This window comes from Branchiostoma belcheri, unplaced genomic scaffold, assembly GCF_001625305.1.
Source record: "Branchiostoma belcheri isolate BF01 breed outbred unplaced genomic scaffold, Haploidv18h27 scaffold8, whole genome shotgun sequence".
Taxonomy (NCBI): domain Eukaryota; kingdom Metazoa; phylum Chordata; class Leptocardii; order Amphioxiformes; family Branchiostomatidae; genus Branchiostoma; species Branchiostoma belcheri.
This window is the reverse complement of record NW_017804464.1, coordinates 4,694,525-4,721,333: the sequence shown is the minus strand read 5'-3', so window position 1 is coordinate 4,721,333 and position 26,809 is coordinate 4,694,525. Positions and strand designations below refer to the sequence as shown.

The window sequence follows — 26,809 nt, the reverse complement described above, 5'->3', positions numbered from 1 at the left end:
GACTTTCGGAAGGTATTTAAGCTACATGTAGACATACAGATACGTGGGTACAACGAAATTAACCTACGTACAACTTGTGAAATATAGATGAGTCACCTTATACTACTTGTTCTAAGGTCTAAACATTCCTTGATATATTATAGATTAGGACTGGGGTTGGTACCCCCTGGGCCCCAATAACACACCCAGTGACCCGGAGCTTTAACCCTGGGACCCGCAGTACAATGGTCTGGGTGCCCGGCTAGATAATCGAGTAATGCCGGACCACATTTCTGATCATTTCTGGCTAGGAAAGTACATGTATATGGATTTACCTTCTAGACTGCATCACAGAAAATCCAACAGCAATTATAACTACAGATCCCTGGCAGCAATTTCTTTGTACAGGAAGTCATGTAGCTAATAAATTTGTTTAAAAATCAGGGTAGGTCCATTCACGTCATATACAACAAAACAAATACAAGCCCCTGGCTACGTGGCTATTTCCTGGTCGACTGTTTATACTTTTTGCATCAAAGTTGTCAAGTCAGTTGTTAATCGGGTAGCACTTAAACATACATTGATTTGCCATTTGGCACTCTAAATGCTTTCTCGCCAAATAATTCTACCAAATTTGGCACGTTCCCCAAACAAAACATTTGCTTACTCACCTGTAGATTTGGCTGGAGGGTTTGGCCGGATAACGTACTAGACTTCGCTTGCGAAAAGGATCGGGGTTTTGCAACTAGACAATCAGCAACTAGCAGTGGCACACCGTCACTAGTACCACAACGACTGTGACTTAAAAAAAAACTTAACAAGAAAACCCACTAGCGCAAACGTAAAACACCGCCACTCGGACTCGCCACGACTCAACTACTACGCTGTTTACACCAGACTACTATCACGAAACACTCAAGTCAAGGGGATTCCCCTGCATGCATGAAGTTGGAAATCCCCAAATGACCTAACAAGTAGATGTTAATAGTCTGAAGAAACACCCTGTTCAATGTTCGTCAAGTGTTGTGTACAAGGGACACGTAATGGGGAATTTTCTTAGCCCATAATGAAGATCTGAGTGTGTATATATATTCTTATATATATAACGTTATAACAAGTTATATATATTAATTTACCTTGTGTCAATGAACTGTCATCCAGTATTGTTAAAATTTACCTTCAGTTTTAGAGACTACTTTCTAACTTTATCTACTGTAGAAAAACTCTGTGGACTAAAAAAAAAAAAAACCTAAAAATGAATGGTGGAATGCTTTGTGTCAACGTGACGTTTCCACACGAATGGGCATACATTGTGTGGATCAGTCCACCCACGCAATTCCGGTGACTCATAGATAGAAACCAACCAGTTGGATAGAAACCCTGCACAAGACAGATATATAGTTACTGACTACTACAAACGTCTGTGGGGTGGAATTTAAGCATAATCAAGGCAAGGGAATTAACAAAGAGACACAGAAAACCCGTCATTAGGCGATTCACAAAGAGTAACAGGTGGGCTGACTTCAAGCACAGTTACCTCCCAATATTGTAATGGTTTGTTCCACACTACATCCGTATCCGGTTTTCGTAAACATGGCGTCGATGAGCAAAGAAGAATATCTAAAACGTTATTTATCGGGTCCAACCGATGAAAAGAAGAAGAAAAAGAAGAAACCTAAGGACAAATCTAAAACCAGGTAAGGAGAAGATTATTTTGTGAGAATATTTGGGTCTCAGTACTTCGTTTACCGTTCGTATAAAGCCTTTAAAGTCTGGTGACACGCGCTGTGGGAGGGGGGCGTTATGTTGTCTAGTCTTTCACAAGTTACCAAAGCTAGCCACGCGTGGCCTTTACACAGAGTCGTTTAGTTCTATGCTAAACAAAATGGTCTTGGTCTTGGTCTTGGAGGTTAAGGTAGCCAACATCAACATACTGATGATTCTGCTACACTGTAGTATTTGGGTTGTAGAATTTGGACCATCGCACACCGGGGCATGCCCCTACTCTTTTTCGAAAGGTGTGGTGGGATCTTTAACGTGCTCTCCTCAAGCACGGGACCTCCAGTTTACGTCCTATCCGAGGGACGTCCCTAGCCGAAGCTAGGTACTCATTTACACCTGAGTGAAGTGAGGAAATTCGTGTAAAGTGCCTTTCCCAAGGGCACAAGATCGGTGACATGGGTGGGGATCGAACCCTGGACCTCTAGGTTCCCGAGCCGAACGCGCTACCGCTGCGCCACACGACCCCACATGTGCAAGGTTAATTGCTGTACTTTCTTCCTAGTCCAGCTCTGTATCGCAGCAAATGCCGTACCTAGAGTTGGCCGTACGTTTGTGTCGCTAGTACCTGTAGTGTAACCATGTGACACACGCACTAGACAAAGGATGTAGTAGTAGTAGAGACGCAATATAGTCAATCAATCAAACAATAGCCTTTTGTTATACTGGAAATGCCCTGTCAGCCTTAGCCGCTCTTCCCAGAGGTCCAGTTGAATAGTATACAGTAACTTGATTTGGAAGACAACAACAGCGAACAGCAATATTTGTAACAATACTTGTCATGAATAAAGGTAGAAAGGTAACACTTGCAAAGCAAATAATGTTTTCCACCACATATGGTCTGCTCATTATTCTTATTCAAACACATTCATATATATGGCAACAGGAGTCTAAATCCCTCCTGCTATAATATTGCAACAAGATGTAACCCAACACTAGTTACCATGGTGACAGACATCTGGTTCTGGTCATTGACCTTTTTGGTTTGGAGAAGAAGAGAAAACAGAGCAAAAACAATATGTTTTTCTTTCTTTCTATTATAACAATGGTACATACATCTGGTCGTTAGAAATATATTTTGATACCAATAAATTTGGGGTGGTATTGGTCTACATGTCTGAAACTTCTTAAAAACAAATTATACTAAAGAACACAAATTTCCCCCTGTTGCAGTATCCGTGTAGTAGATGATGATGTAGACTGGAGAGCCATTGCCCCAGATGTGAATGAAGAACCAGAGGCTCTGGATATAGAGGAGGAGAAACCTTCGGTGAGTGTATCAGCACTACATACGCGTGTATAGCTGTGGTCTATTGCATTTTAATTCATGTAAATCATTTTTTAAATCTGTATGACTATGAGCAATGGTGATGCAGTTTGTCGCCTGATGACCTAAATAGCTGCGTTCTATGTGGAATTTCAAGGCATTTGCGTCACCGGATTTTGCAACCTATTTTTTTTTCCATTTTTCAGAAACAGGAAGTAGTAAGCTATTTCAGCATATAAGCCGTTAGCCTGGGAAAATTTGTTTTTTCCAAGCAGGTCCATTGAAAAGACTGCAAATAAAAATTTATATTTTTCGTATCCAAAATTTACGTTTAACTACAGTTTCTACCCAAATTATAGAGTCGACGGACAATAACCAAACTTCTATCGGAAGCAGGCTGGAAACCTCCGTTGACTGATATAATGAGATTTCCCAGCGTACTTTTCTTGGCGGAGTTGTAGCAACTAAGTTGTAGCCCTTCGGTCTGAGGGTGTCCGCTGGATCCAAAATCGTGAAAATAACTCTGGATCCGGTTCGAGACCTTTACCGTTTTGTTGTTGTTGTTGTTGTCAGGTTGCCGGGGTGATTGACGAGAGACCAGACGAGGAAGTACGACTGGAGGCCTTCAGGCAGAGCAACAAGTGGAGGCTCATGGGAAAAGATGAAGGTAATTTTTTTGTTTGAAAACTCACAGTGTAGGGGTCAGGTAACAGAAGGAAAACTTTCCATGCTGGAAATAGCTGCATTACACTCTTAACCCTTGTCCTGCAGAGCAGGGCGAAAATTGTTGTTCTGCACATACAGTACCATCTAATATATAGCACCCTGTATAGGTACGATTTGGGCGTATTTCTCGTGCAACGCATCACACCGCAGCGAAACGCATTGAATGTGGAAGTAACTATGCCACTGCAGGGCAAAAAAAATTGGGGGGTCTATGATCTAATTAAGAGAATAACTTAAGACATGAAATTATTGAAAAATATTGTGCCAGGAATGCCAGCAGGACCCTGAGACAATCTTTCCTGCCTTCTAAAAGACAAATTTTGTTAAATCATATTTTCCCTCTGTTGTGTTATATTATATAGTGTCACCGCATATAGGGTCAGGTACAGGACAGCTGTCCATGGTGCAAACTCAGTGCATTAAGTCCCAAAGACATCCTGGTATTGTCATTAAAAAGTTTAGCACTCATATTACCCCCTGAGACACTATTTTCTGGGAGATAATTTTTAAAGTAATGTTTACCTCTCTCATAGCTTTATTTCAATAACTAACTGAAGCCAAATTTTGATTTCAAGTAGGGATGGGTTTATGCTGGTTGAAGGACATTGTAAATGTAGGGGACAAAATCACAGCATAGGGGGTCACAGTGTGGGGACCCCTACACGTACATGTAGACAGTCTAGTAAGAACCAGAATGGTTATTATCTATTTAGTAAATCTCATTGTACTGCAAGCTTTTCCAGTGTAGGAAAATAATTTGTTTTGATTATTAGAGGTCCAGTTCTCTCTCTCTCTGATTTTAGCCATTTACTTTTTCCAGACAAAAACAAATCTGGGAAAGGAGGTTTCCAAAGTGTCAACAGTCCAAGCCAGTCAACAAGAAGAAGACATGATTCTGACAGTGACCAATCACCACCAAGGAGGCAGAGACATGACTCTGACCAATCACCTTTCAGGAGAAGAAAACCTCATTCAGACAGTGACCAATCACCACCAAGGAGGAAAAGACATGATTCTGACCAATCACCTCCCAGGAAAAGAGGGCGTGATCAGGTTACCAGCCAATCACCAAAGAGAAGAAGGCATGATTCGGATGGTGATTTGTCTCCACCCAGAGGAAGAGCTGATTCAGATGAAGATATGTCCCCACCAAGAAGGTACTTGTAGACAGGCCACAGTTTTATTGATCAATTTATTGATTAAATCAATTCATTTTTATTGATAGCCATTCTGTCAACCACCTTGAAAGTCAAAGTTACTTTGTTTTGTATTAATTATGCATATGAAATTGTTACTTTCAAATGTTAGCATATTACTTTCTTCATATTACTTCATATTACATGTGTATTGTATTAAGAATAATATGACAATGACAGGCAACAGGAATGGACCTTTATTTAAATGAGTTTACATTCCCTCATCGCAAATATTTTTCAACAAACACCTGTACTATATACACTATATACACGTATATGTTCCATACATTAATAGAATTCATAACTAATATAATCTCTCCATTTTTCCAGACGTCAGAGGCACGATTCTGACTCAGACCTGTCCCCACCGAGACATTCCCGCGCCGGTTCCGACCAATCACCACCCAGACAGAAACCCTCGGATGTCAGAAGGAAGGACAAACAACAGAAGAAGTCGGACCAGCTAGAGATGGGTTCGGGACTGAGCGGGAAGAAGGCAGGACTACAGGACGCACAGTCACTCAGGGAAGAGACAAGGATTATGAAAGCCAGGGAGAAGGCTATGTTTGATCGTATGAATGAGGAGGTAAGTTACTGCAAATGCTTTTAATTTCATGACTGTTTTATTTCATGCTGTTTGAAGTTGGCCATTGAAACAAATCTGTAGTACACTGTGCACTTGTTGAATATGTAAAATGCATGTGGTCATAGATATTAGCCATACATGATTGTAGCTAATTAGTGCTTGCAGTTTACACGGCTTTTGTACATCCAAAAATAGTTTCATCAGGTTGGTAAAGTATAGGATTCAAGAGTTTTCTTTTGCACATCTTTTAATGGCTTTCAATTGCTATTTAACACAATTTACATTGCATTAGTTAAAACTGCAAGTACAACACATGGGGTTAGGGAACTTTCAAGTTGTTCAAGATCTGTGCCGTACAGTTACTGTCCAGACATTTGATGGTGTCAACTCCTTCTTTTATAACTATTCTAACACTAACAATAGACAATAATAGTTAAATGATGGCTTTTTTTACCGTGTTAACTAGGTGTCTGGTAAGAATGCGGAGACGGTGTACCGTGAGAAGGGACGAAAACGCGACCTGAAAGCGGAGAGGATAAAACAGCGGGAAGAAGAGAACAAGGCGCGGGAAGAACAGGAAAAATACATGGAGTGGGGACGAGGGTAAGACCGTCTTTTTTGCACTAAATACTGTAAGTCACAATTTTTTTGTTTACCAAAGGAAAACATTGTTTTTGCTACGTTTCCTCTTCTTCTTCTCCAAACACTGATCTCTGACCTGATTTGTTGACGTCTCTCACCATGGTAACTGGTGTTGGGTTACATAATGTTGCAATTTATAGCAGGAGGGATTTATACTCCTTTCTGACCATAATGTAACAATGAATTTTGAACTTTTAATCAAACCACTGCATTGATAGATGGAAAACTGTAACAACTAGGAAGAAAAGGACTTTCCTCAACTGTTGGGGGGTTTTTTTAGTTGAGTTTTCTTTTTCTTTTTTGCAAATCAGAAAAAAAATGAAGAGGTGAATCTGAGGACCAACAAATTAAATCGGTGTGGCCTGAGAATAAAATGAAAATCACCTTTTTTCAGAGTTGCGCAGACGAAGCAGCAGGAAGCTAACATAGAGGACCACCTGAGGGAGATGGACAAGCCGCTGGCCCGGTACCGGGATGATGAGGACCTGGACCAGATGCTGAAGGAACAGGACAGGGAGGGAGACCCCATGTTAGCCTTCTTAAGTAAGAAGAAGAGTAAAGGCAAGGATGGGAAAGGTATGTACATCTGTCGAATCTGTCTGTGTGTGTTTGTGTGTCTGTGTCGAATCTGTCTGTGTATGTCTTGTGTGTCTGTATGTGTACATGTGTCTGTGTGTCTGTATGTGTACATGTGTCTGTGTCTGTATGTGTACATGTGTCTGTGTGTGTCTGTATGTGTACATGTGTCTGTATGTGTACATGTGTCTGTGTGTGTCTATGTGTACATGTGTCTCTGTGTGTCTGTATGTGTACATGTGTCTGTGTGTGTCTGTATGTGTACATGTGTCTGTCTTTATGTATGTGTACATGTGTCTGTGTGTGTCTGTATGTGTACATGTGCCTGTCTTTATGTATGTGTACATGTGTCTGTGTGTGTCTGTATGTTAACTTGTGTCTGTGTGTGTCTGTATGTGTACATGTGTCTCTGTATGTGTACATGTGTGTGTGTGTGTCTTTCTGTATGTGTACATGTGTGTGTATTTCTGTATGTGTAGCTGTCTCCGTATCTGTCTGCCTGTATTTGTACATGTATCTCTGTGTGTCTGTATGTGTACATGTGTCTGTATGTGTACATGTGTCTGTGTGTGTCTGTATGTGTACATGTGTCTGTAATTGTTAACATGTATCTGCGTGTCTGTATGTTAACATGTGTCTGTGTACATGTGTCTGTGTGTGTCTGTATGTGTACATGTGTCTGTGTGTGTCTGTGTACATGTGTCTGTCTGTATGTATGTGTACATGTGTCTGTGTGTGTCTGTATGTTAACATGTGTATGTGTGTCTGTCTGTATGTGTACATGTGTCTGTGTGTGTCTATGTGTACATGTGTCTGTGTCTATGTGTCTGTGTGTCTGTATGTGTACATGTATCCGTGTCTGTCTGTGTGTGTCTGTATGTTAACATGTGTCTGTGTGTGTCTATATGTGTACATGTGTCTGTGTGTGTCTGGTATGTGTACATGTGTCTGTGTACATGTGTCTGTGTGTACATGTGTCTGTGTGTGTCTGTGTACATGTGTCTGTGTGTGTATGTGTACATGTGTCTATGTGTACATGTGTCTGTGTACATGTGTCTGTGTGTGTCTGTATGTGTACATGTGTCTGTATGTGTACATGTGTCTGTGTGTGTTTGTAGTGTATGTGTACATGTGTCTGTATGTGTACATGTGTCTGTGTGTCTGTATGTGTACATGTGTCTGTGTGTGTCTGTATGTGTACATGTGTCTGTGTGTGTCTGTATGTGTACATGTGTCTGTATGTGTACATGTGTCTGTGTGTACATGTGTACATGTGTCTGTGTGTGTCTCTGTGTGTCTGTGTGTGTACGTGTCTGTGTGTCTGTCTGTATCTATGTGTACATCATTTGTCTGTGTCTGTATGTGTACATGTGTCTGTGTGTGTCTGTCTGTATGTGTACATATGTGTGTGTCTGTATGTGTACATGTGTCTGTGTGTCTGTGTACATGTTTCTGTATGTGTACATGTGTCTATGTGTGTCTGTATGTGTACGTGCCTGTGTGTCTGTATGTGTACACATGTCTGTATGTGTACATGTGTGTGTCTTTTTGTATGTGTAGCTGTCTCTGTATCTGTCTGTATGTGTACATGTATCTGTGTCTGTATGTGTACATGTGTCTGTGTGTCTGTATGTGTACATGTGTCTGTATGTGTACATGCGTCTGTGTGTCTGTATGTGTACATGTGTCTGTGTGTGTGTATGTGTTCATGTGTCTGTGTGTCTGTATGTGTATGTGTCTGTGTGTCTTTTTGTATGTGTACATGTGTCTGTATGTGTACATGTGCGTGTGTGTCTGAATGTGTACATATGTGTGTGTGTCTGTATGTGTACATGTTTCTGTGTGTGTCTGTATGTGTACTTGTGTCTATGTGTGTCTGTATGTGTCTGTGTGTGTATGCGTACATGTACCTGTGTGTGTGTCTATGTGTACATGTGTCTGTGTGTGTCTGTATGTGTACATGTGTCTGTATGTGTACATGTGTCTGTGTGTGTCTGTGTGTCTGTGTACATGTGTCTGTATGTGTACATGTGTCTGTGTGTGTCTGTATGTGTATGTGCCTGTGTCTTTATGTGTACATGTGTCTCTGTATGTGTACATGTGTGTGTGTGTGTGTCTTTCTGTATGTGTACATGTGTGTGTCTTTTTGTATGTGTAGCTGTCTCTGTATCTGTATGAGTACATGTATCTGTGTCTGTATGTGTACATGTGTCTGTGTGTCTATGAGTACATGTGTTTGTGTGTGTCTGTATGTGTACATGTGTCTGTGTGTGTCTATGTGTACATATGTCTGTGTGTGTCTGTATGTGTACATGTGACTGTGTGTGTCTGTATGTGTTCATGTGTCTGTGTGTCTTTATGTGTACATTTGTCTGTGTGTTCATGTGTCTGTGTGTCTGTATGTGTATGTGTCTGTGTGTCTTTCTGTATGTGTACATGTGCCTGTCTGTATGTGTACATGTGCGTGTGTGTCTGAATGTGTACATATGTGTGTGTGTCTCTATGTGTACATGTTTCTGTGTGTCTGTATGTGTACATGTGTCTGTGTGTCTGTATGTGTACATGTGTCTGTGTGTGTACATGTTCCTCTGTGTGTCTGTATGTGCACATGTCTGTGTGTGTCTGTCTTTGTGTACATGTGTCTGTATGTGTACATGTGTCTGTCTGTATGTTAACATGTGTCTGTGTGTCTGTATGTTAACATGTGCATGTCTGTGTGTGTCTGTATGTTAACACGTGTCTGTGTGTGTCTGTATGTGTACATGTGTCTGTGTGTGTACATGTGTCTGTGTGTCTGTATGTGTACATGTGCCTGTATGTGTACACGTGTCTGTATGTGTACATGTGTCTGTGTGTGTCTGTCTGTATGTGTACATTTGTCTCTGTGTGTCTGTCTGTATGTGTGCATGTAGCTAAATGTGTGTACATTTGTCTGTTTGTGTGTACTTGCATGATTTCCTTTGTTTTCCTATAAAAGCTTAGATAAATTTCATTGGTACATTAATTCCTAATTGAAGTAGTTGAAACCATGCTTTTGACTACCTTTTCTTTGCTTTTTCACTCATTCATTAAATTTCCTTTTCTCTGTCCAGAGCGCCCGCGGTACGCTGGCCCTGCCCCTCCTCCAAACAGGTTTAACCTGTGGCCTGGGTACAGGTGGGATGGAGTGGATCGATCCAACGGCTTTGAGAAACGATTCTTCCAGGCGCAGGCCAATAAGAGAGCAGTAAAGGACGAGGCGTACAAATGGAGCGTGGAAGATATGTAGCAAAACGCTGTAGCTTTTATCCCAAAAATTCAACTTGTCGTTTTGATATACTTCGGCACAATATGTAAGTGGTATGACTGTACATGTACATGTATCATTTAGAATTTGTGTTTAATTCATTTACATATCAATTTATACTTTTTTGGATAAATACCTACATGTGTATACAGATTCTGTTAGTCACTGACAAAAAGGAGTGGATGCTTACATGTTGTAGCTTGAAACGTCTGTTTTCAAAACCTATCCAGTTGCTTGAGTAACTGTTGTTTTGTGCATTCAAAATTTATCAGAATATACAGTGTATAGTAAGCTACACACCTTTTTCCTCTGCGGCCAAATTCATACTATCTTGTAGCCTCTAAAAGATCTGCTTATTATTACAGATTATCTCAATTTTGTCACCAAAGTTTAACTGTTGATCCCTAAGATTCTTACAGGGTTTCGTCCTTTTGAATGGTCATAAATTGTAAAAGAAAAAGCAGCATTCAACGATGAAAATTTACATTTGTGTATATCATTTTCGACTTACATCTTTTTTTTATATAAAGATGATACGTGGTGATATCAAGAAATGTTTAATAGAGAAAATCAATGTCTCCTTTGTAACAGATTTTCGTAGGTTCAGATAGCCAAAGATTGTAGAAAAGCTCACATATACATATTGACATATTTTTGAACAAAAAGATGATCGCTCCGTTATATTAGCATATCTTTGTGTGCAGTTTTGGCTCCTTATGTGCATTGGTACGGATTTTTCTTGGTCTGTAAGCCTCACACAGGTATATACTGGGACCCGAATATGAGGGTTTGCACGACGTGAGCTTACTCATTTCACGTCGGTTTGCACACGTGTCACGTAGTGCAAACCCTCATTTGGGGTAACCAAAATATAGCTCCCTCACAAGAGTAAAAAGGAGATCTGACATAGGACTTTCGAAAGCATTTCAGTGATAAAGGTATACATGTACAAAGCAAACTACAACTTGATTATGAAAGTCTGTTATTAACTGCTCTTTTACGTAATTTCTTAGATTTTCTGAGGCATTTCTAGAAATTCTAATAAAATGCTTACATGTTTACATGGGTGGTCTATGTTCTTACCGAAATAAATGCTTCCATAACTGATCCTGGCTACTTGACAAATATCTGGTATAGCAAGTTAAATCCTAGTAGTAATTTCAAACATTATTATTGTCGTCTACATGGAAAGTCCATATGTTAGTTGCATTGACATAATCTTACGTGAGAAGTATCAGTTTAGTCAGGTGTCCTGCATAGCGACATTTTAACTCTGGACTATATTGCACAAAACTTGCGACATTATTAGTAATTTTAAACAAACATCCTGATATATGCGTTAGTACAATTACTTTTTTTGCCTGGTTATCTTAACTTGATTGTCTTGTTACATCTCAGATACAAACTAAACTGATTGTCTTCTAAATTAAGAAATTCAAATATTAATAATTGCATCAATTCACTGTAATACCTCCAAGTACATGACGAAACATTTCCTATAGAACACTTTAAAAACGTTAAAAGTAACAACAAATTAGCGAGGAAACTCTGCTCAAAAGTCTCAAGATTTACAAACATTTGAACAGTATCAAATTAACATCCTTTGAGATTGCATGTAGACAAAAAGCTTACTTAAGCCATGGGTATTCTTTCAACAAAATGGTTCATTGGTTACAGTTGTAAAACAAAAAACTTTCGACACGTGATTGAACTGGCACCGCCCTCTAGCGGAAGTTGGCGTAATGATCAAAGCTGTCCAGATACTCCAAAACCGCCTGGTAACAGAACTGGTACTGGTCCTGGGGATGAAACAACATGGCTCACATTAGTTTTCGTCTTCTCACTGTCAACAGAGCTTCTTCATAGTTTGGCTCTGACCTTACAATGTAACTGAAATATTTTGAGTCACTATGTTTACCGATTTGAAAGGAATCATATTGTTTTGCTCTGTTTCTTCTTCCTCTTCTTCTCCAAACAAATTAAAAGTCAATGACCTGAACCAGACGTCTGTCACCAAAGTGTTGGGATACATCGTGTTGCAATTTTATAGCAGGAGGGATTTAGACTCCTGTCTGACTATATATATATGAATGTGTGTTGAGTAAGAATTAACAGAGCAGACCATATGCGAAGGTAAACCTTATGCATTTTCTTTGCAAATGTTAACGTTACCTTTCTAGTTAATATATACGTTTTCTTACATGTAACTTTTGGTAACTAACAGATTGAAAAATCTCAAGAGGGCCCGATAAGGTACACGTTGACTGAGACAGTACTCACCAATGTCTGCACCATGTGAGGCCGCTGCAGCCGGAGCGCCTTGACGACTTGGAACACGTCACAGATCCCTTCTGCTTTTACCCGTTCCAGCACCGTGCTGATGGCACAGAACGTCCCCGTGCGGCCAGACCCAGTACTGCAGGAAACATGCCAAGTTCAAAGTGTTGAACAATATGTGAACGAAATTATAATCTTTACATCAACTATTTTCCATCACCTGGTATTCTCTATCACCTTCTGATATCATTTTTTATCAACGATTATGGAAGGTTTTGTATGAAGGTAACTTAATCTTGTGCACCAGAGAGTTTTGAAAAAAAAAAAAAGAAATGTGCCCTTTACATTGTAACTAACTCTAACCTGCAGTGCACGGTGATTGGTCCGTTCCCAGACTGCTGCTGCTGCTTCTGGACCTGACCAATCAGATCGATCATCCCGGAGGCGTTGTCAGGGCTACCGACTTCCGGCCAGCCGTGGAAGTGGAACTGCTGCACCGTGCGGGCTTTGCCTTCCTGCTATGACAAACAACAGTGACTGAATGATTGAACAGACAATGTACAGGAATGCATCATGCAATCCAAGAGAATCTTAACGTTAACTTCTGAAAAGAAATCAATGGCTACTGAATTACATTTCCTAACAAGCCGCTAGGGGGACCAAACTAATGTCCCGTCTTCCCCAGGCCTGGTCTTCCCGAGCACAAGAGCTATCTACCACACAAAAGTCGTGACCCTAGCATGTCCAAATCGCGAGATATCGAAACCGGAAGTTCCGTTGCAGTACCATAACAAGCCGTTAGGGGGCCCAGAATCTAATCATTTCTAGTTCTTGTCAAGACTTAGCCATCTACATTTGTACCAACGTTCATGCAATCCATCTAAAGCTTCTTGAGTTTTCGTGCTAAACCACATACATACACACAAACGCTACGGAAAACATATTCCTTCTTGGCGAAGGTAATAACGAGTACCTTATGGCATACCTTTGCATGTGTTACAGTGAATGTACGCAGATCGTAGTCACCGAACGTATCCACGCCCTGCGCTGAAACCACCACTTCTCCGAAGGTGGTCTGTCCTGTCTCCGGCCAGTAGAGGCTACATTCGTTCTGTGAACAGAATATATATAAAATATATCATTATCATTATCAAACAATCCTGAATGAATTGTATCTGTATAACCGCCTTTCGGTGTAACACACCAGCTTCGCAGGCACGCGGCGCGGCGGCAGCTGGCTATATTACACCGATCGACTTGTTACACCTAACCCTTGAACCTGTATCTGTATCTGTATAGCCGGTATAACCGCCTGTATAACTTGCTAATCTTTTGTAAGATTAGTGACACTTTGCAATTATAGTTGCCCGTATTTTCGTATAGTGGAACTCGTTGCCACCAAGCACAGTTGGGGCATCATCACTAGAAAGCTTTAAACAACTCCTGCAATGAAATGTCCAGAAGATTGGGTGTAACAAGTCGTTCGGTGTAATACAGCTAGCTGCCACCACGCCGCATATGTACCGGCGAAGCTGGTGTGTTCCGCCGAAGGGCGGTTATATCGGCTATACCGATACAGATAATTTTCAAGATTGGTACAGGTACATGGATGTGAATAGTGTGACAGATGTAAGCCTTACTCGTCCTTTCTCCTTGAGCTCCGTCAGCATGACGATAGAGCAGGAGTTCCACTCCCACACCATCCTCCAGAAGTCCTCCACAGTCTGGGCCAGCGGGCCCTGGGTAGCGATGTAGACGTCTTTCTCACGGTAGCCCTGAAAGAAGACAGGTTATAAGCTTTTATTTGCTCTCATCATAATGATACTGCTTGAAGATTGTGGCCTGCAAAAGCTATGTAGGTGTGTACGCGTACGTATCTGTATTTCCGGGTATGTAAGACAGAACTTTTAGATCTTGCCCCAATCTGCTAAGTAGGTTTAAGAACATAACATGGGATAAAGATTCCCGTAACTTACGTCAATGAAAGACGCGTTGATGTAGTCAGAACCCTTCACGCCTGGTTTGTGCTGCAGGAACACCCGGTTGGTATCGTCTGGAAAAAAGAAAAGCTCGCTTATTCCAGATGATATGTAGGTATTCGAAACTACTTTGCTTAATTATATCAAACTATTGTTGACCATAAATCATCATAATATGTATGATGTCGAATATTGAATAAAACAAATCCAGCCCTCCAAAATACTTCCCAAATCTGTACCGTAGCAAGCTAGACGTGTCTTGGCCATGGACGTTAACTAATTAATGCTACTGTTAATTATACACTATACTGTTGATTGTATGCATTATTATATTATATATCAACTTCTGAACTCACACGGCAGAATCTGCAGGACTCTGTTTTTGGAGATGTTCTCCGGCAGGTTACCTCCGCGCATGTTCGCACGATCCACGGGCAGGCGGGTCAGGTTCTGTGGAACCAGGAAAACAAATTATGTTATATTATGTTCCCTAGCTTTATTCACCTTCCCAGCCTACAAAAACTGTATTTCTACTAACACTCTCCAAGTCATACATCTCGGCCATTTCGGCCAATGTCGGCCATTTCATACTCCACTGCACAAAGAAAAGAAATCAAACCCATCAATAACTATATCCAAAGTAGCATTAGCATTTCTTATTATCATTTTTACTCTTTATTTGTTATCATGTTCTTGCAATTAGCCCTCGGGCATGAATTGGCATGGTACCTAATTAGGTATTAAGTCTTCATCAATTCCTGATCGTTCAAATACTTTTAAATTGAAAGTTGACCACTAACCCCGAACTCTATCTCGAAGCCCGTCTTGTCCTTGCCCGGCTGCTCGGTCCTGAGTTTGTGCATGTAGTGGTGGATGTTCGCCACTTCCACCTCCGTGTCTCCGTACAGGTACTGTTCCAGGAGGGCCCGGTAGATGAACACGTACTGGGCCTGGTGGTTTAAATGATCGATGTTGAATGTATGGCTAAATCATGGGTAATATGTGAACTCTATTCTTGTCGTGAAAGCTGTGAACTTTTCATGATCCACTTATGATGATAGATATCTTTCTGTCTATAGTCATGAAAGTGTGCTTCCATGGTGTGCCATTTGGGAAGCCATTTGGAACCCTGTTAGGCCCATCGCCAAATATCTTCTCTACTGGAGAAAGCCTGGAGGCGATGGTACTTTGGCCCCTTTCCCACTGGGGTAAAATTGTCCGGATCAAGCCAAATTAATTGATTCGCTTTGATCCGGCTTCGATCCGGTTCGGAGCCGGCTCGATCCAGCTCGCAGCCGGCTCGAAGGCCGATCAAAGCCAATCAATTTGGCTTGATGGGGACAATTTTATGGCATCTTTTATCCTAGTGGGAATGGGCCGTTGTTGTAACTTAATTTCGATGAATATGAAGAGTCACTCTGTGTATTCCTACCTTTGTCTGGACCATGGTGCTCCTGTTCTGCCGCATCCTGGAGACAAACCCGAACACGTCCACTTTCTCTTCAGCCTGCATCATCTCCAACATGGCGTCTACCGTCAGCAACGTCCCCGTGCGGCCAACACCGGCACTGTAGAAAAGTGATGTAATTTTATTATTTACCTAATTCAATGAAAGCAAGTACAAAGAAAATAAAACAAAAACAAAGAAAATGATAAAATATCAGTTGATTTATATCATATTCTGCAGCTACCAAAATGATATAGACAAGGATGGCAATGTACTCTTGAGCTGTATTTCACCAAAGATTGATAATGTTTTGTAATTGGAATCATCTAAAATGTCGTCACTTCAATATATGATAACTGCATCTATCCCTGCGTGATTATATATAAGGGCATTCCTATCCTAACTCTGGATGCAGAGATGTCATTTCCCGAGAGTTTGCTCCATTAAGTCTGACATAATGATAATGAGTACATTTGGGTTTGTACCATACCTGCAGTGCACGACGATGGGAATGTCCTTGGGTGCCGCTTTGGTAATCACTGCCCTGCGGAACTTCAGCAATCCCATGGGGCTCTTGGGCAGCCCATAGTCCGGCCAGCCGAGGAAGTGGAACTGGGTGACCTGACGGTTGGCACGGGCACCTTCCTGTAGAACGCAAGGGGACAACAGGTTAAGAAAAATGAGAAAATTTGTATTCAGTTCACAAGTAGTTGACTACTGGGATCCTGTAATAAGCGGTCTTGGCAGTATCCTTTGATGAATTATTGCTATTGTACTAGCCATACACAGCTAGACAGATATGCAATTAGAATGTGATTTAGTATGAGATGCACAGTAATTCGGACAAAGATCTAGATCCGAACACTTGATATTTTGTAGGTACGGGTAGACGTTACTACTAATGAGTCTCAGACTAGCTTGATTTTAGAAAAAGATGCTAACCACAGCTCTTTGTAGAGAAAAGTTAAGATTACCTTCCCAACCAGAAATACCCGTGTTACGTGATCAACCATGGGGATAGTGTCAACCAGCGTCACGCCAATGTCTCCGTAAGTCTTCTTGCCACTCTCGGGCCAGTACTGTGTGCACTTTTGCTGTGGAGAACATCAATGTAGCAAACAGTTAAAACATCCAAACATATATATCCCACAAATAAGAATTATAATGTTTTGAGACGATAAGTGACAAATTGAACAACAGTGACTTGTTAGTGTTTACCTTGTTGTTTTCCTTCAGATTGGTAACCATGACGATGTTCTTAGCCTTGGTGTCCCAAATCATCCGCCAGAAGTCATCTACTGTGTTCGGCATAGGACCTGTAGTTGACAAGACTTTTGTTTAAACGAACAGAAGTAAAGAGCATACCTGATATAAAGAGACGTAATGTACATCTAAGTAAGTCGCCGTACTACATGATAAGATACCATCACTAACCTTGTGCCGCGATGTACTTCTGTGGAACTCGGTATCCCTGTCAATATCACAACACGACGTTAGAAGAGTAAATTGTATAGGAAAAGACTACGATGAAGCATATCGTAAAAGTAACCATTGTGTAAGTAACAGCAATGTAAAAAAATATCATGTTTTCAAAATAAACTGTACTTGAAATACAGCGATGCTTTATGAAATTCAACACCATAACTTGTTAACATACATCCATGTATGAAGCGCTGATGTAGTCTGACCCGTCTACACCAGGGATGGGTTCCAGCTTTACACGTCCGCTGTCATCTGGAGATAGTGATGGAAAGTTTGGGATTATAGAAAATTGGAAGAAGGTTAGTTAAGGCGGTCTTGTATGTCAACTAGGGAAAATATTTTCAGACAATAGAAATAGCACATACAATTGAGACCAAAATTATAGAAAAAGGAGAACAGCTGATCTTCTTTGATTCACTTATGTATTGAGACTAAACGTGTTCAGTGATATTTTACAACTTACAGGTGATGATGTTCTTGAACCTATTCTTTGCCGTGTTGAAATCGCTGTAGTACGCTTCTGCGTGTTCTTTCCCCAGGGTGCCGGGAAGAGCCTACGAAAATAAAAGGTAGGTATCACTAAAAACATTAATACTACTGTATCTTGGAACCATTTGTAGGCTTCTTGTCGGGTCAAGACAGAAAGGGCACAGTATTACCGACGACCAATGTTTTGATGCGGCACAATCACTGGAAGACCAAAAATGAAATCTTCACATAGAAAACATCGACCTCAAAATTCTATGGAATAATAATGAACTTGGACATACAACGTACCTCGAAGTTCATACAAGGAAAACTAGAGTTGTCACCTGCTTACCGAGTACTCCTCTGAGAATATCTGGTTATCATTGGCGGTCCTCCTGTCAAACTCAGCCTCCAGGTCCGGCAGGGCGATCGGCTCTTGGAAGTTGGGCGTCTGTGACTTTGTCTTCTTGCCTACATAAACAACAATTCATGACATGGTAAAAACATGGGACTAGATAAAGGTAAAGGTAATTAAAAGAGCGTCTAAATAACCATAGCCAACTGTTGACTAACACTTGCTTTCTCTCCTGTTGAGATGTCTCGAATTTCACATAGAAAATGGATATTCATCAATAAGTCCTGATCTGCAATGGTGTCCAAGCAATTTTACCATTTACCAAAAAAGTAGATGGAAACAATTGATAAACACTTCCAGACATTTTGATGTAGAAAGCTGCGAGAACGTGTGTGATTCTCTCCTGTTGAGATGTCACGAATTTCACATAGAAAATGAATATTCATCAATAAGTCCTAATCTGCAATGGTGTCCAAGGAATTTTACCATTTACCAAAAAAGTAGATGGATTTATTGATAAACACTTTCAGACATTTTGCTATCTAAAGCAGCAAGAACATGTGTGATGACAGACCAGATCTCCGTTTCGGTTTGACGATGACCTCCTCCACGTGATCCGCACCAGGACCGACCGCTCCTTCCAGCTCATCATCCTCCTCCTCTGCGTCTTTACCCTTCTTACGGATACGACTTAAGTCCGCCAGAGAAACGTCTGCAGGAGCATCCTTCCTTCTAGCGGCTCGCCTCCTGTCGAAGGCATCTCATTAGACCAACAATCTAGTTACTTCCTGTCACACAGCAACATATTGCAGGTGGTGCTAATTCGTCCAATTTACCGTGCTTTTATTCACGAAAAGGAAGTCGTTGAAGAATACATTAGAATCTTTAATAGTAAAACAATAAACTTTATTCGAATCTTTAATGTTGATATTAAGTACAGTTTATCGTTCTTTGCTGAATGATGACAACTGTTAATGTATAATCATGTTATAGACTGATACATTTGTAAATATCCTCATAATTCAGCCCTTTAATATGGCATACAGGAGGCATGATATGTTTTGCTGAGAACTATTAAACCAGTCTACTACTACTACTACTACTACTACTACATCTTAAGTTACAAAGTAGTATAATATACCATTATCTATGATATTGCAAAAGTGACTAGTTTTATGATGATAGTATGGATACCAATAAAGATAGATCCTATCACTGCTAGTTTCATGTGCATCTTACCTGTAGAAGTAGAGGGACACTGCGACCAGACCGACCAGACAGACGCCGACTGCCACTCCAGCAACCATGGGGGCGAAAACGTTTTCCACAACTAGTAGGAAACATAATTTAGAGTCCTGTAAAACTTGGCTATACAGGATGCCGAAATATTTGTTCTTTCTCTCCCGTGTTAGCATTGTAATGAAATTACTCGATATATTTTATAGTAAAACAGCATAAACGTTATCGCAATGTTAAAAAGTTACATACCTTCAACTACAGTTTCCACAGGATCTATGTATCCACTTGTAGTGAATAACTGAAAAAGGAAAGTATAACCTTCAAGTAAGTAAGCATTAATCATATGATTATATCAAATAATGTCACTAGATATGCATCCTGCTTTTTCTTTCTTTTGTATGGCGTATGATTCTAATACAAGGACATGAGATAAATATTTACCTACAATGAAAATGTGTATGAAGCATAAACTTCAACTTGATCATATAACTAACTAGTAGTAGTCAACTGCCTGTAAAAATGGATTCAAAGGAAAGTTGTCGTGAGTACCTTTTCTGTGTCCGTGTTCCGCTTGCGTCTCTTGGCTCCAGAGTCCACGTAACACCGTACTGCTGCTGTGTACTTGCTGCCTGACTGTAGCTTCTTATTGCCGGGAGTCTTTGCGAGACTGGGATCGGCGAGTTCACTCCGCTTACAGCACCACTCGCGATCGTCACCACAGGGTCCCCCAACACCAATCTCCACTACATCGGTTCTCTTGTAATCCTCTCTAGTGGAAGAATGTACAGAGAAAATGTTACAAATGTATGTATGGGCAATGTACTCTAAGCTCTTTGTAAAATTCTCTTTGAAAATTTTTTAGCTGCACTGAGATGTTGATGGTTTTTTTTTTTTTTTTTTATTGTCCAAACAGTACCCGTGCAGTCGCAGCCTTCATACGGCTGAATTGATGCAGGGTATCACATAATAATCAATACAAATCACAACAATTACAACAATCAAATAATACACATGATACACATATTTGTTCCACAATTATTTTTTGTGGAACTGTCGCATGTCGTTGAGTAAGATGCCTGAAAATATACACTTGACTGTGTATAATTCTAGACCTTTCAATAGAGCATACTGAAAATCCTGTGATTACGATACACATTTTACATCATGTTGCGTACCATGTTACCATGTTACCAAATGACTCTATATGTTGTGTTCTGTCCAATCTGGAATGTTCTGGTAGTTGCAAGCTACAATATAGTCAAGTCAAGTCAAAGCCTTTATTTTCCTTCGAATGCTTGTTCGGCGCAAGGCCGCTTTTCAACAAGGTCGAAGTTGAGGGGAGGGGTCACGGATAAGAACCGAATCCATACAAACATGGCAAAAATCTAGGAAACAAGCTTACGATGAGAGTGATAACGCCACGTAAGGTTCAGTTTTCCCGCCATCAGGGGCTTCATCTGTAAGCATGACGTCTGGTTCTCCAACTCTTATTTTCAGGTCAGCAAGACTCTCTTTTTCTCTCATTATGATGACGATGATTTGGCAACAACTGCAGAGGATGGTTGGTGAATTATACGTAAAAACATTACCTCCGTCAGCGTGAAAAGAGGTAAAGAATGTGCATTAAGTATAGATTGAAAAAAATCGACAATGTGTTTGAATCATCAAATGTTCCCAAGTGATAACAAAAGACACACGTACCGTACTGGACCATTCCTCTCGCTCACTTTTGGAAGGAGCATGGGAAAAGATGTTGTCGGGGGTGGGCCGGTAGGGAGCGGGCCGGTAGGGAGTTCTATAGGCGGCGGTGGTTCTATATAGTAAATAAATATCGTTACTTCGGCGAAAGATGGTGATGATGGTGCTATAGCATTTTGGGAGTTACCAGGAACTGAGGTGTTTCAATAAACCCAACACATTGATTGTTTTCAGACTATAAGTAGTAATATGACCAATTCTCACCAACTCTTGATACTTGACAAGTGAACTCCTCCCCCTTGTCTCCCTCGGCACAGGTTACCGCCCGGACCGTGACTCGGACCAAGGAGTTGGCGCGAAGCTCAGCCAGTGACTTGGACCACTCATGTTCATCCAAACCTAACGGGTCACGGCTGATGCCTGGTTCAGACTCGTCCGGGTTATGAAGTGGCGTGTCTACATATGTGACCTGTGTGCCATATCCATTGTTAGTTTACAACTGGTCTAGCTATAGTTCACAACAACAAAAACTTCTGGGATTAAATGTTATCACAAAACGTAGATGCTTCAGGTCAATGACACAATGACTGTACCTACATTGTACCCTGTCAGCCTTCCCTTGGTTACTGTAGGAGCTGTCCAGTTTACTCCACATTCACTGTTTGCCAATTCTGTCACAGTTGGGGCATCTGGGCCTAACGATTAAGAGAAATTATTGATGATTTTCTTAATAAGTCGCAATATGGCGTCATATAGATATGCGAAATTCAAACATTCCGTATCTGGTAGTGGATAACATTTGTGATTACAATTTAATGAGCAGGATCTGGTGGTACTAGACGTAACTTGGACATTGTTTTGATTTGAAAATTTATACTTACATCCGTCACTCGTACGGACCATATATGGATGGCTCTCGCTCCCATGGTAAAAGGTGTTAATGGCTGATACCTGTCAGGTAAAAATGATGCAAAACAGACAACATTGACTCATTATATTACCTATTCCATAAACTCAATGATGCTAATAATGCATCCTTATATTATCAATCAAGAGCACTGAGCACCTTTCTCATATCATATAGACGTATAGATCTGTTACAGAAAATATGTAATATGTGAAAGATTACAACGAGATGTTGCAGACTCACAGTGACAGAGTAGTTGTTGGCAGGCTGCAGGAGTGACGATGTAATCACAGCTGTCAGGTTCTCCTGCTGCAGTCCTGACGTCATGTTCTCCTGGTAGAACGGTTCCCCGCCGGTCCTGTTGTACAGGCTGATTCGGTACGCCTGCAGCTGACCGTGGATGTGGTCAGGGCGCCGCCAGGCTACACGCAGCTGGACCGGCCGGGGGAGGTTTGGCGTCCGGCAGTTACAGTCGTGCTGGTCTGCAAACGTCTGGACAACTGGGGCTGTTGGGTCTGAGAGTCATGGGTAGGTAAGAATGTATGATGTAGATAATGTATAGCTTTTGTGGACTCTGATCGTATGTTGAGAATCTCTCACAGTAATGTTTACATCCTAGACTGTTCCTGAATACTATAACCCACATAGCACTGAAATATTTTCCATGCTAACACTTTAGTCTCTTCAACATGCTACAGAAGCTATTCATATCATGTTTAGTGCATTACTCACAATATTCCAGTGTCCTTGTGATGCTACAGTTGCTGAAGTCTCCTCCTCCTGCACTTGTTGCCCCCCGCACCCGGAATGTGTAGTTTGTGTACGGAACCAGGTCTCCGATAACGGTAGTGGTGCTGCCGTCTGACGTGGTAACTTGATGGGGAAATGAAGCTTCACTGCACGACTCGGACGGTCCGTATTGGACTGTGTAGCTGAGGATCTCACCGTTGGGTTCCATCGGAGGTTCCCACGTCAGGTTGACCAAGTTGTGGGAGTTTGGTGAGGCTTGCAAGTTGTGAGGAGGACTCGGAGCTGTAAATCAAGCCGATAGAGGCGGTAAAGCTAACTACATTTCAAGATTGCACTATGTGCCGTAATCGGTAATCTTGAAGGATCAACAGAAGCACCATAAAGAGCTGACAAAGATAACAAAATCTCTCACGTGCGTCGTCTGTTGTTCCCATCCCATTGCCAGGAGTGCTCCATCCCAGGAAGTTGTTTGCCCGCACCTCAACATCATACTCGACAGCCGGACGTAAGTCAATGATGTAGACCTCGCCGTTCACATCGGAAACTCCAGTTGACGCCCAGTCTGCCCAGTCCTCCGTGCCGCTCCGTTTGTAGCGTACCTGGGAGTCGATGATGTCGAGGTTACCGGTTACTCCTACTGCCCACGTGACGTGCAGGGCTGTGGAGTTTACTGCGGTGACGTTCACTGTAACGTCATCAGGACGTTCTGCAAAATTTATAGACAGAAAGAAAATGTAGTTTTTTTTACACACGTCAGTAGGAAAAATGCACGGTACATATTAATTCAATTTAAAGGCTTTCATCATTGTGCAAGATTCTCAGACAAACAGATGTAACATTACGCTAACAGTTTCCGTACCTTGCACCTCAAGTGTAGCTGCTTGTGACGTTTCGTTCCCCGCCACGTTAGACGAGATACAGACGTACTGTCCGTTATCTTGTCGACGTGCTGACGTTATGGTTAAGGTGCTGTTTGTCACATTTTGTTCTCCCACCAGACCTCCGTCTGTATCGACTATACTGATCCCGGCTCCAGGTGTGATGACTTCGGCATCGTGATGCCAGGTGACGGTAGGGGCCGGAACACCGCGACCGGTACAGTTGAACGTTACTTCATCATCAACAACTACTGTGAGGCTGTCCGGATCGTGTGACACTGTTGCAGGTACTGAAATGGTGTAGGTATAAGTCAAAGTGCCTATGCTAGTGCTAATGATGCCTTACACCAACAATATCCAGTGCACTGATAAAAACAGAATTGTCATGAGGGAATAAAGAAACGACTGGTCAACCTTGAATGAACAACCGTGTACGTAACATATCTGATTACCATAATTTAACAATGCAAAATGCATGTTTACATACTCATTTTACAGGTGTCTCCGGCCCAAGGGTCCTCACATCCTGGACACCTGCCGTCCGTTTTCTCACAGACTGTCCCTGCCATACAGTTTCCACACCTTTCCCCACAGTAACGGCCGTAATAACCGTCAGCACATGCGCAGATGTACAGTCCGGAATCTTCCGGTCCTGATTTCAGGGTCCCCCCATTCTGGCACGGTTTGAATGATGACGCTTCGGAAAAGAAGTAGAATGGTGCACTTAGTATTGTAATTACCATATTGTTTTAAACTTAGCAGACACGAGGTAGTGCAAAGATGTATTATTTCGCTTTCACATTCCTTCCCGTACCAATAGGAACTTTGGTATGACATAAATTTTCGGAAATCACAATATTCACACATACCTGGAAAGTCGGCAGGCCTGATCATCATGACTGATTTCTTCAAGGAATATTCGTAACCCAACCAAGTGTACCAGACGATTCCATCTGCAGTAGAGCAAGAGGGTGGGGCAGGTACTGAACAGCCGGTCAGATACTGTCCGTTCAACATGCCGTATCCACAACTTGGTGTGTACCACCAGCCTCCTTGCCCGAATGTAACCGCACAGTTGACAGTGGCACCAGCATTATTCCGGTCTGTTGTAGAAAATTGTCTGTTGTTGATGCTGTGACGTGTAGTGGACGGGTCCAGACTATCAGTAGCATCCCCGCTGTACCCGTCGATCGTTGCCGTGTACTTGCTGCTGGCATCTCCTACAGAAAACATGCTGTACCGCGCAAACCGGCTGTTCGTTTCCCAGTCTTCCAAGTACACGTACAGTTCGTTTTGTTTCTGTGTTGTCAGACTGTGGATGTTGCCCAATCCCAGCCAGTATTCTCCACTAGGACTGCCGAAGTCCTGCTCGTACTCAGTCCAGGTCCTGTCAAACGGCACGGACCCGTCCTGACGCCGCTGTATGACCGTCCACCCGCCGCCATCAGTTTCCATGTCACAGTAGGTTTGGAACGGTTGGGGGTGGCCCATAAAGTACACATGGCTGTACTGAATCCCAAGGGCGAACACGTCAGTACAGTCTTGGGGCGCCAAGATGTCTATATAGAATAGACAATTAGGATGACATACAGGACTCATTTTGAAAACAATGATATACGGTTCATCGTCAGTGATAAATGTTTATCAAGCACATCAATACACCTGCCATAGGTGATCATCTGAAAGCAACGCATACTAAATGCTTACTAAATATAAAAACAAAACATTTTTGTATCATCAAGCAAAAAAACAGTGGACAGGACAAAAAATAGAGATAGACATACAGATATAATGATAGATTAGATAATAATCATATGTTATTACATAGACTTCAGAGGTATGATTTACATACGTTTCCGTTGGTAGTAGTTTCTATAAGGCCAACTGTCCCACTCCGGACCAGGAGACGCCGATGTGTTCTTGTCACTACTGCTCAGCCAACACCGTGCACTGCCGCCCTCTGGTGACCCCGCGGGGCGATGGTTGAAGGACAGACATGTCGGGGTGACGCCGTCGTAACTGCCGTAACCTTTCAGACAGCGGCGGGCACACTCCTCGGCGTCTACGTCGTTGTACGCTGCTATGCTATCAGGAGAATGTCCGAAGAAGCGACCTTCCTCCTTGGTGAAAAGATGCTCGTACGAGACAGTCGCTGAAGCAAAAAAGTTAGAATGGTTTAAAAGCAAGGACCAAGGTAATAGCATCAAAATGCAATGACAGGACTTGCGATTTCATAATGTAACCATAAACGTTCATAAAAACACTATCTATCTTAAACTCTACAGAGCAACAATAGTAAGTGCAATACCTGTGCGGATTTCACATGAGTCTCCAGTCCAGAAGTCCACACAAACCCCAGTACAGGCTCCAGTCGCCTTGTCACAGGCAGCTGGTCCGTCTGCACAGTGACAGGTTTGGGTGCAGTCAGGTCCGTACATGCCGTCTGGACATTCTGAAAATTACCGGCAGACTTATGTCATTAACGTAAAGGTAGGATTCAAATGACAGTGACAAGTAGCCTGGTTCCAACTCACCGGGAGTAGACAATACAAGGTAAACACCGAAGCAAATCACCCTTTCTTCCTCGATCCATACACCACCTCTTAGGAGGAAGTTCCACGCTGAAAGCTTCTTTCCTAGAACAACATCACCATGGAACAAGCTTTCACGGGATTGTTTCCCACATGGGTTCAACCTTAAACTTTTTAAGTCTAAGGTCAACAAACATCTGTCCTCACTGGCTGTACAGTTACCCAAAACATTTAAGTGGTTCCCATGAGCCTTGTTTTGTGGTGAACTATTAAGTAAATGACAAAAGAAAACAATGAGGAAATACGATAAAAAGATATTTCAATACAAAGAACAACACCACACGTCTAACTTACCTGTCTGACAATTACTTCCTTTCCACCCGGCCTCACACCCTCCACTAGAACAGATTCCAGTCACGTCGTTACACACGGAAGGTCCGCTGGCACAGCGACAGGTGCGGGTACAGTCGGGCCCGAACTCACCCAGTGAGCACACTACAATAACAATGTGTAAACATGTCAAATGTGTTCTTTTACTTACGGTCAGAATGCAACTTAAAAGTCTCAATGCACCTCATATCTGAACAAGAAAAGCCACAGACACAAAAGGTCCACTGCAGTGACATAGGAATCCCCCACGAAAATCATTTTCGACCCTGACCATTCTCTATCCTACGGTGACCTGCATGCCAAAATTATGAACATCAATCCACGCCTCAAAGAGTTATGCCGCATAATTCCAGCCCCCCCCCCCCCACCAC

The 26,809-nt window shown here is 41.9% G+C and overlaps 3 protein-coding genes across 3 annotated transcripts in view; 1 reads left to right on the top strand and 2 right to left on the bottom strand.

Moving 5' to 3' along the window:
• Window positions 1-1,526: 1,526 nt before the first annotated feature.
• On the top strand, window positions 1,527-10,118 carry LOC109486132 (BUD13 homolog). The gene is made up of 8 exons (XM_019789834.1): window positions 1,527-1,676; window positions 2,932-3,028; window positions 3,599-3,692; window positions 4,572-4,908; window positions 5,278-5,533; window positions 6,000-6,136; window positions 6,570-6,751; window positions 9,844-10,118. Exons 1-8 carry the CDS (start codon window positions 1,531-1,533, stop codon window positions 10,017-10,019), a joined length of 1,425 nt encoding a protein of 474 aa, XP_019645393.1. The 5' UTR covers window positions 1,527-1,530; the 3' UTR covers window positions 10,020-10,118.
• Window positions 10,119-10,728: 610 nt separating this feature from the next.
• On the bottom strand, window positions 10,729-19,279 carry LOC109486074 (receptor-type tyrosine-protein phosphatase alpha-like). The gene is made up of 18 exons (XM_019789762.1): window positions 19,240-19,279; window positions 18,620-18,805; window positions 18,043-18,161; window positions 17,686-17,776; window positions 17,398-17,474; window positions 17,175-17,211; window positions 16,959-17,056; window positions 16,715-16,834; window positions 16,231-16,385; window positions 15,726-15,861; window positions 15,094-15,243; window positions 14,650-14,743; window positions 14,291-14,367; window positions 13,955-14,089; window positions 13,300-13,425; window positions 12,678-12,829; window positions 12,318-12,453; window positions 10,729-11,836 (listed from the first exon to the last, which is right to left on the bottom strand). The coding sequence occupies exons 1-18, from the start codon at window positions 19,277-19,279 to the stop codon at window positions 11,762-11,764; spliced, it is 2,004 nt and encodes a 667-aa protein (XP_019645321.1). The 3' UTR covers window positions 10,729-11,761.
• Window position 19,280: 1 nt separating this feature from the next.
• Window positions 19,281-26,809, bottom strand: part of LOC109486073 — a 13,734-nt gene continuing 6,205 nt past the window's right edge. The window contains exons 14-30 of the mRNA XM_019789761.1: window positions 26,403-26,543; window positions 25,826-25,969; window positions 25,370-25,669; window positions 24,387-25,076; window positions 24,005-24,214; window positions 23,499-23,807; window positions 23,052-23,345; window positions 22,622-22,921; window positions 22,133-22,404; window positions 21,864-21,933; window positions 21,580-21,677; window positions 21,247-21,451; window positions 20,986-21,097; window positions 20,687-20,833; window positions 19,834-20,053; window positions 19,534-19,582; window positions 19,281-19,375 (exon numbers count right to left, since the gene is read on the bottom strand). Of these exons, the coding sequence (XP_019645320.1) occupies window positions 19,281-19,375; window positions 19,534-19,582; window positions 19,834-20,053; window positions 20,687-20,833; window positions 20,986-21,097; window positions 21,247-21,451; window positions 21,580-21,677; window positions 21,864-21,933; window positions 22,133-22,404; window positions 22,622-22,921; window positions 23,052-23,345; window positions 23,499-23,807; window positions 24,005-24,214; window positions 24,387-25,076; window positions 25,370-25,669; window positions 25,826-25,969; window positions 26,403-26,543 (3,656 nt within the window). The remainder of the gene's footprint in view (window positions 19,376-19,533; window positions 19,583-19,833; window positions 20,054-20,686; window positions 20,834-20,985; window positions 21,098-21,246; window positions 21,452-21,579; window positions 21,678-21,863; window positions 21,934-22,132; window positions 22,405-22,621; window positions 22,922-23,051; window positions 23,346-23,498; window positions 23,808-24,004; window positions 24,215-24,386; window positions 25,077-25,369; window positions 25,670-25,825; window positions 25,970-26,402; window positions 26,544-26,809) is intronic.

Excerpts from the sequence above, each read along its gene's own strand:
- LOC109486132 (XM_019789834.1), top strand. The coding sequence starts at position 1,531 with ATGGTTTGTTCCACACTACATCCGTATCCGGTTTTCGTAAACATGGCG. Across the intron at positions 1,677-2,931 it reads AAGGACAAATCTAAAACCAG|TATCCGTGTAGTAGATGATG; the intron begins GTAAGGAGAAGA and ends CCCCTGTTGCAG. Across the intron at positions 5,534-5,999 it reads TTGATCGTATGAATGAGGAG|GTGTCTGGTAAGAATGCGGA; the intron begins GTAAGTTACTGC and ends CGTGTTAACTAG.
- LOC109486074 (XM_019789762.1), bottom strand. The coding sequence starts at position 19,279 with ATGCACATGAAACTAGCAGTGATAGGATCTATCTTTATTG. Across the intron at positions 15,862-16,230 it reads CCCATCGTCGTGCACTGCAG|TGCCGGTGTTGGCCGCACGG; the intron begins GTATGGTACAAA and ends ACTTTTCTACAG. Across the intron at positions 14,090-14,290 it reads TCAACGCGTCTTTCATTGAC|GGCTACCGTGAGAAAGACGT; the intron begins GTAAGTTACGGG and ends GTCTTCTTTCAG.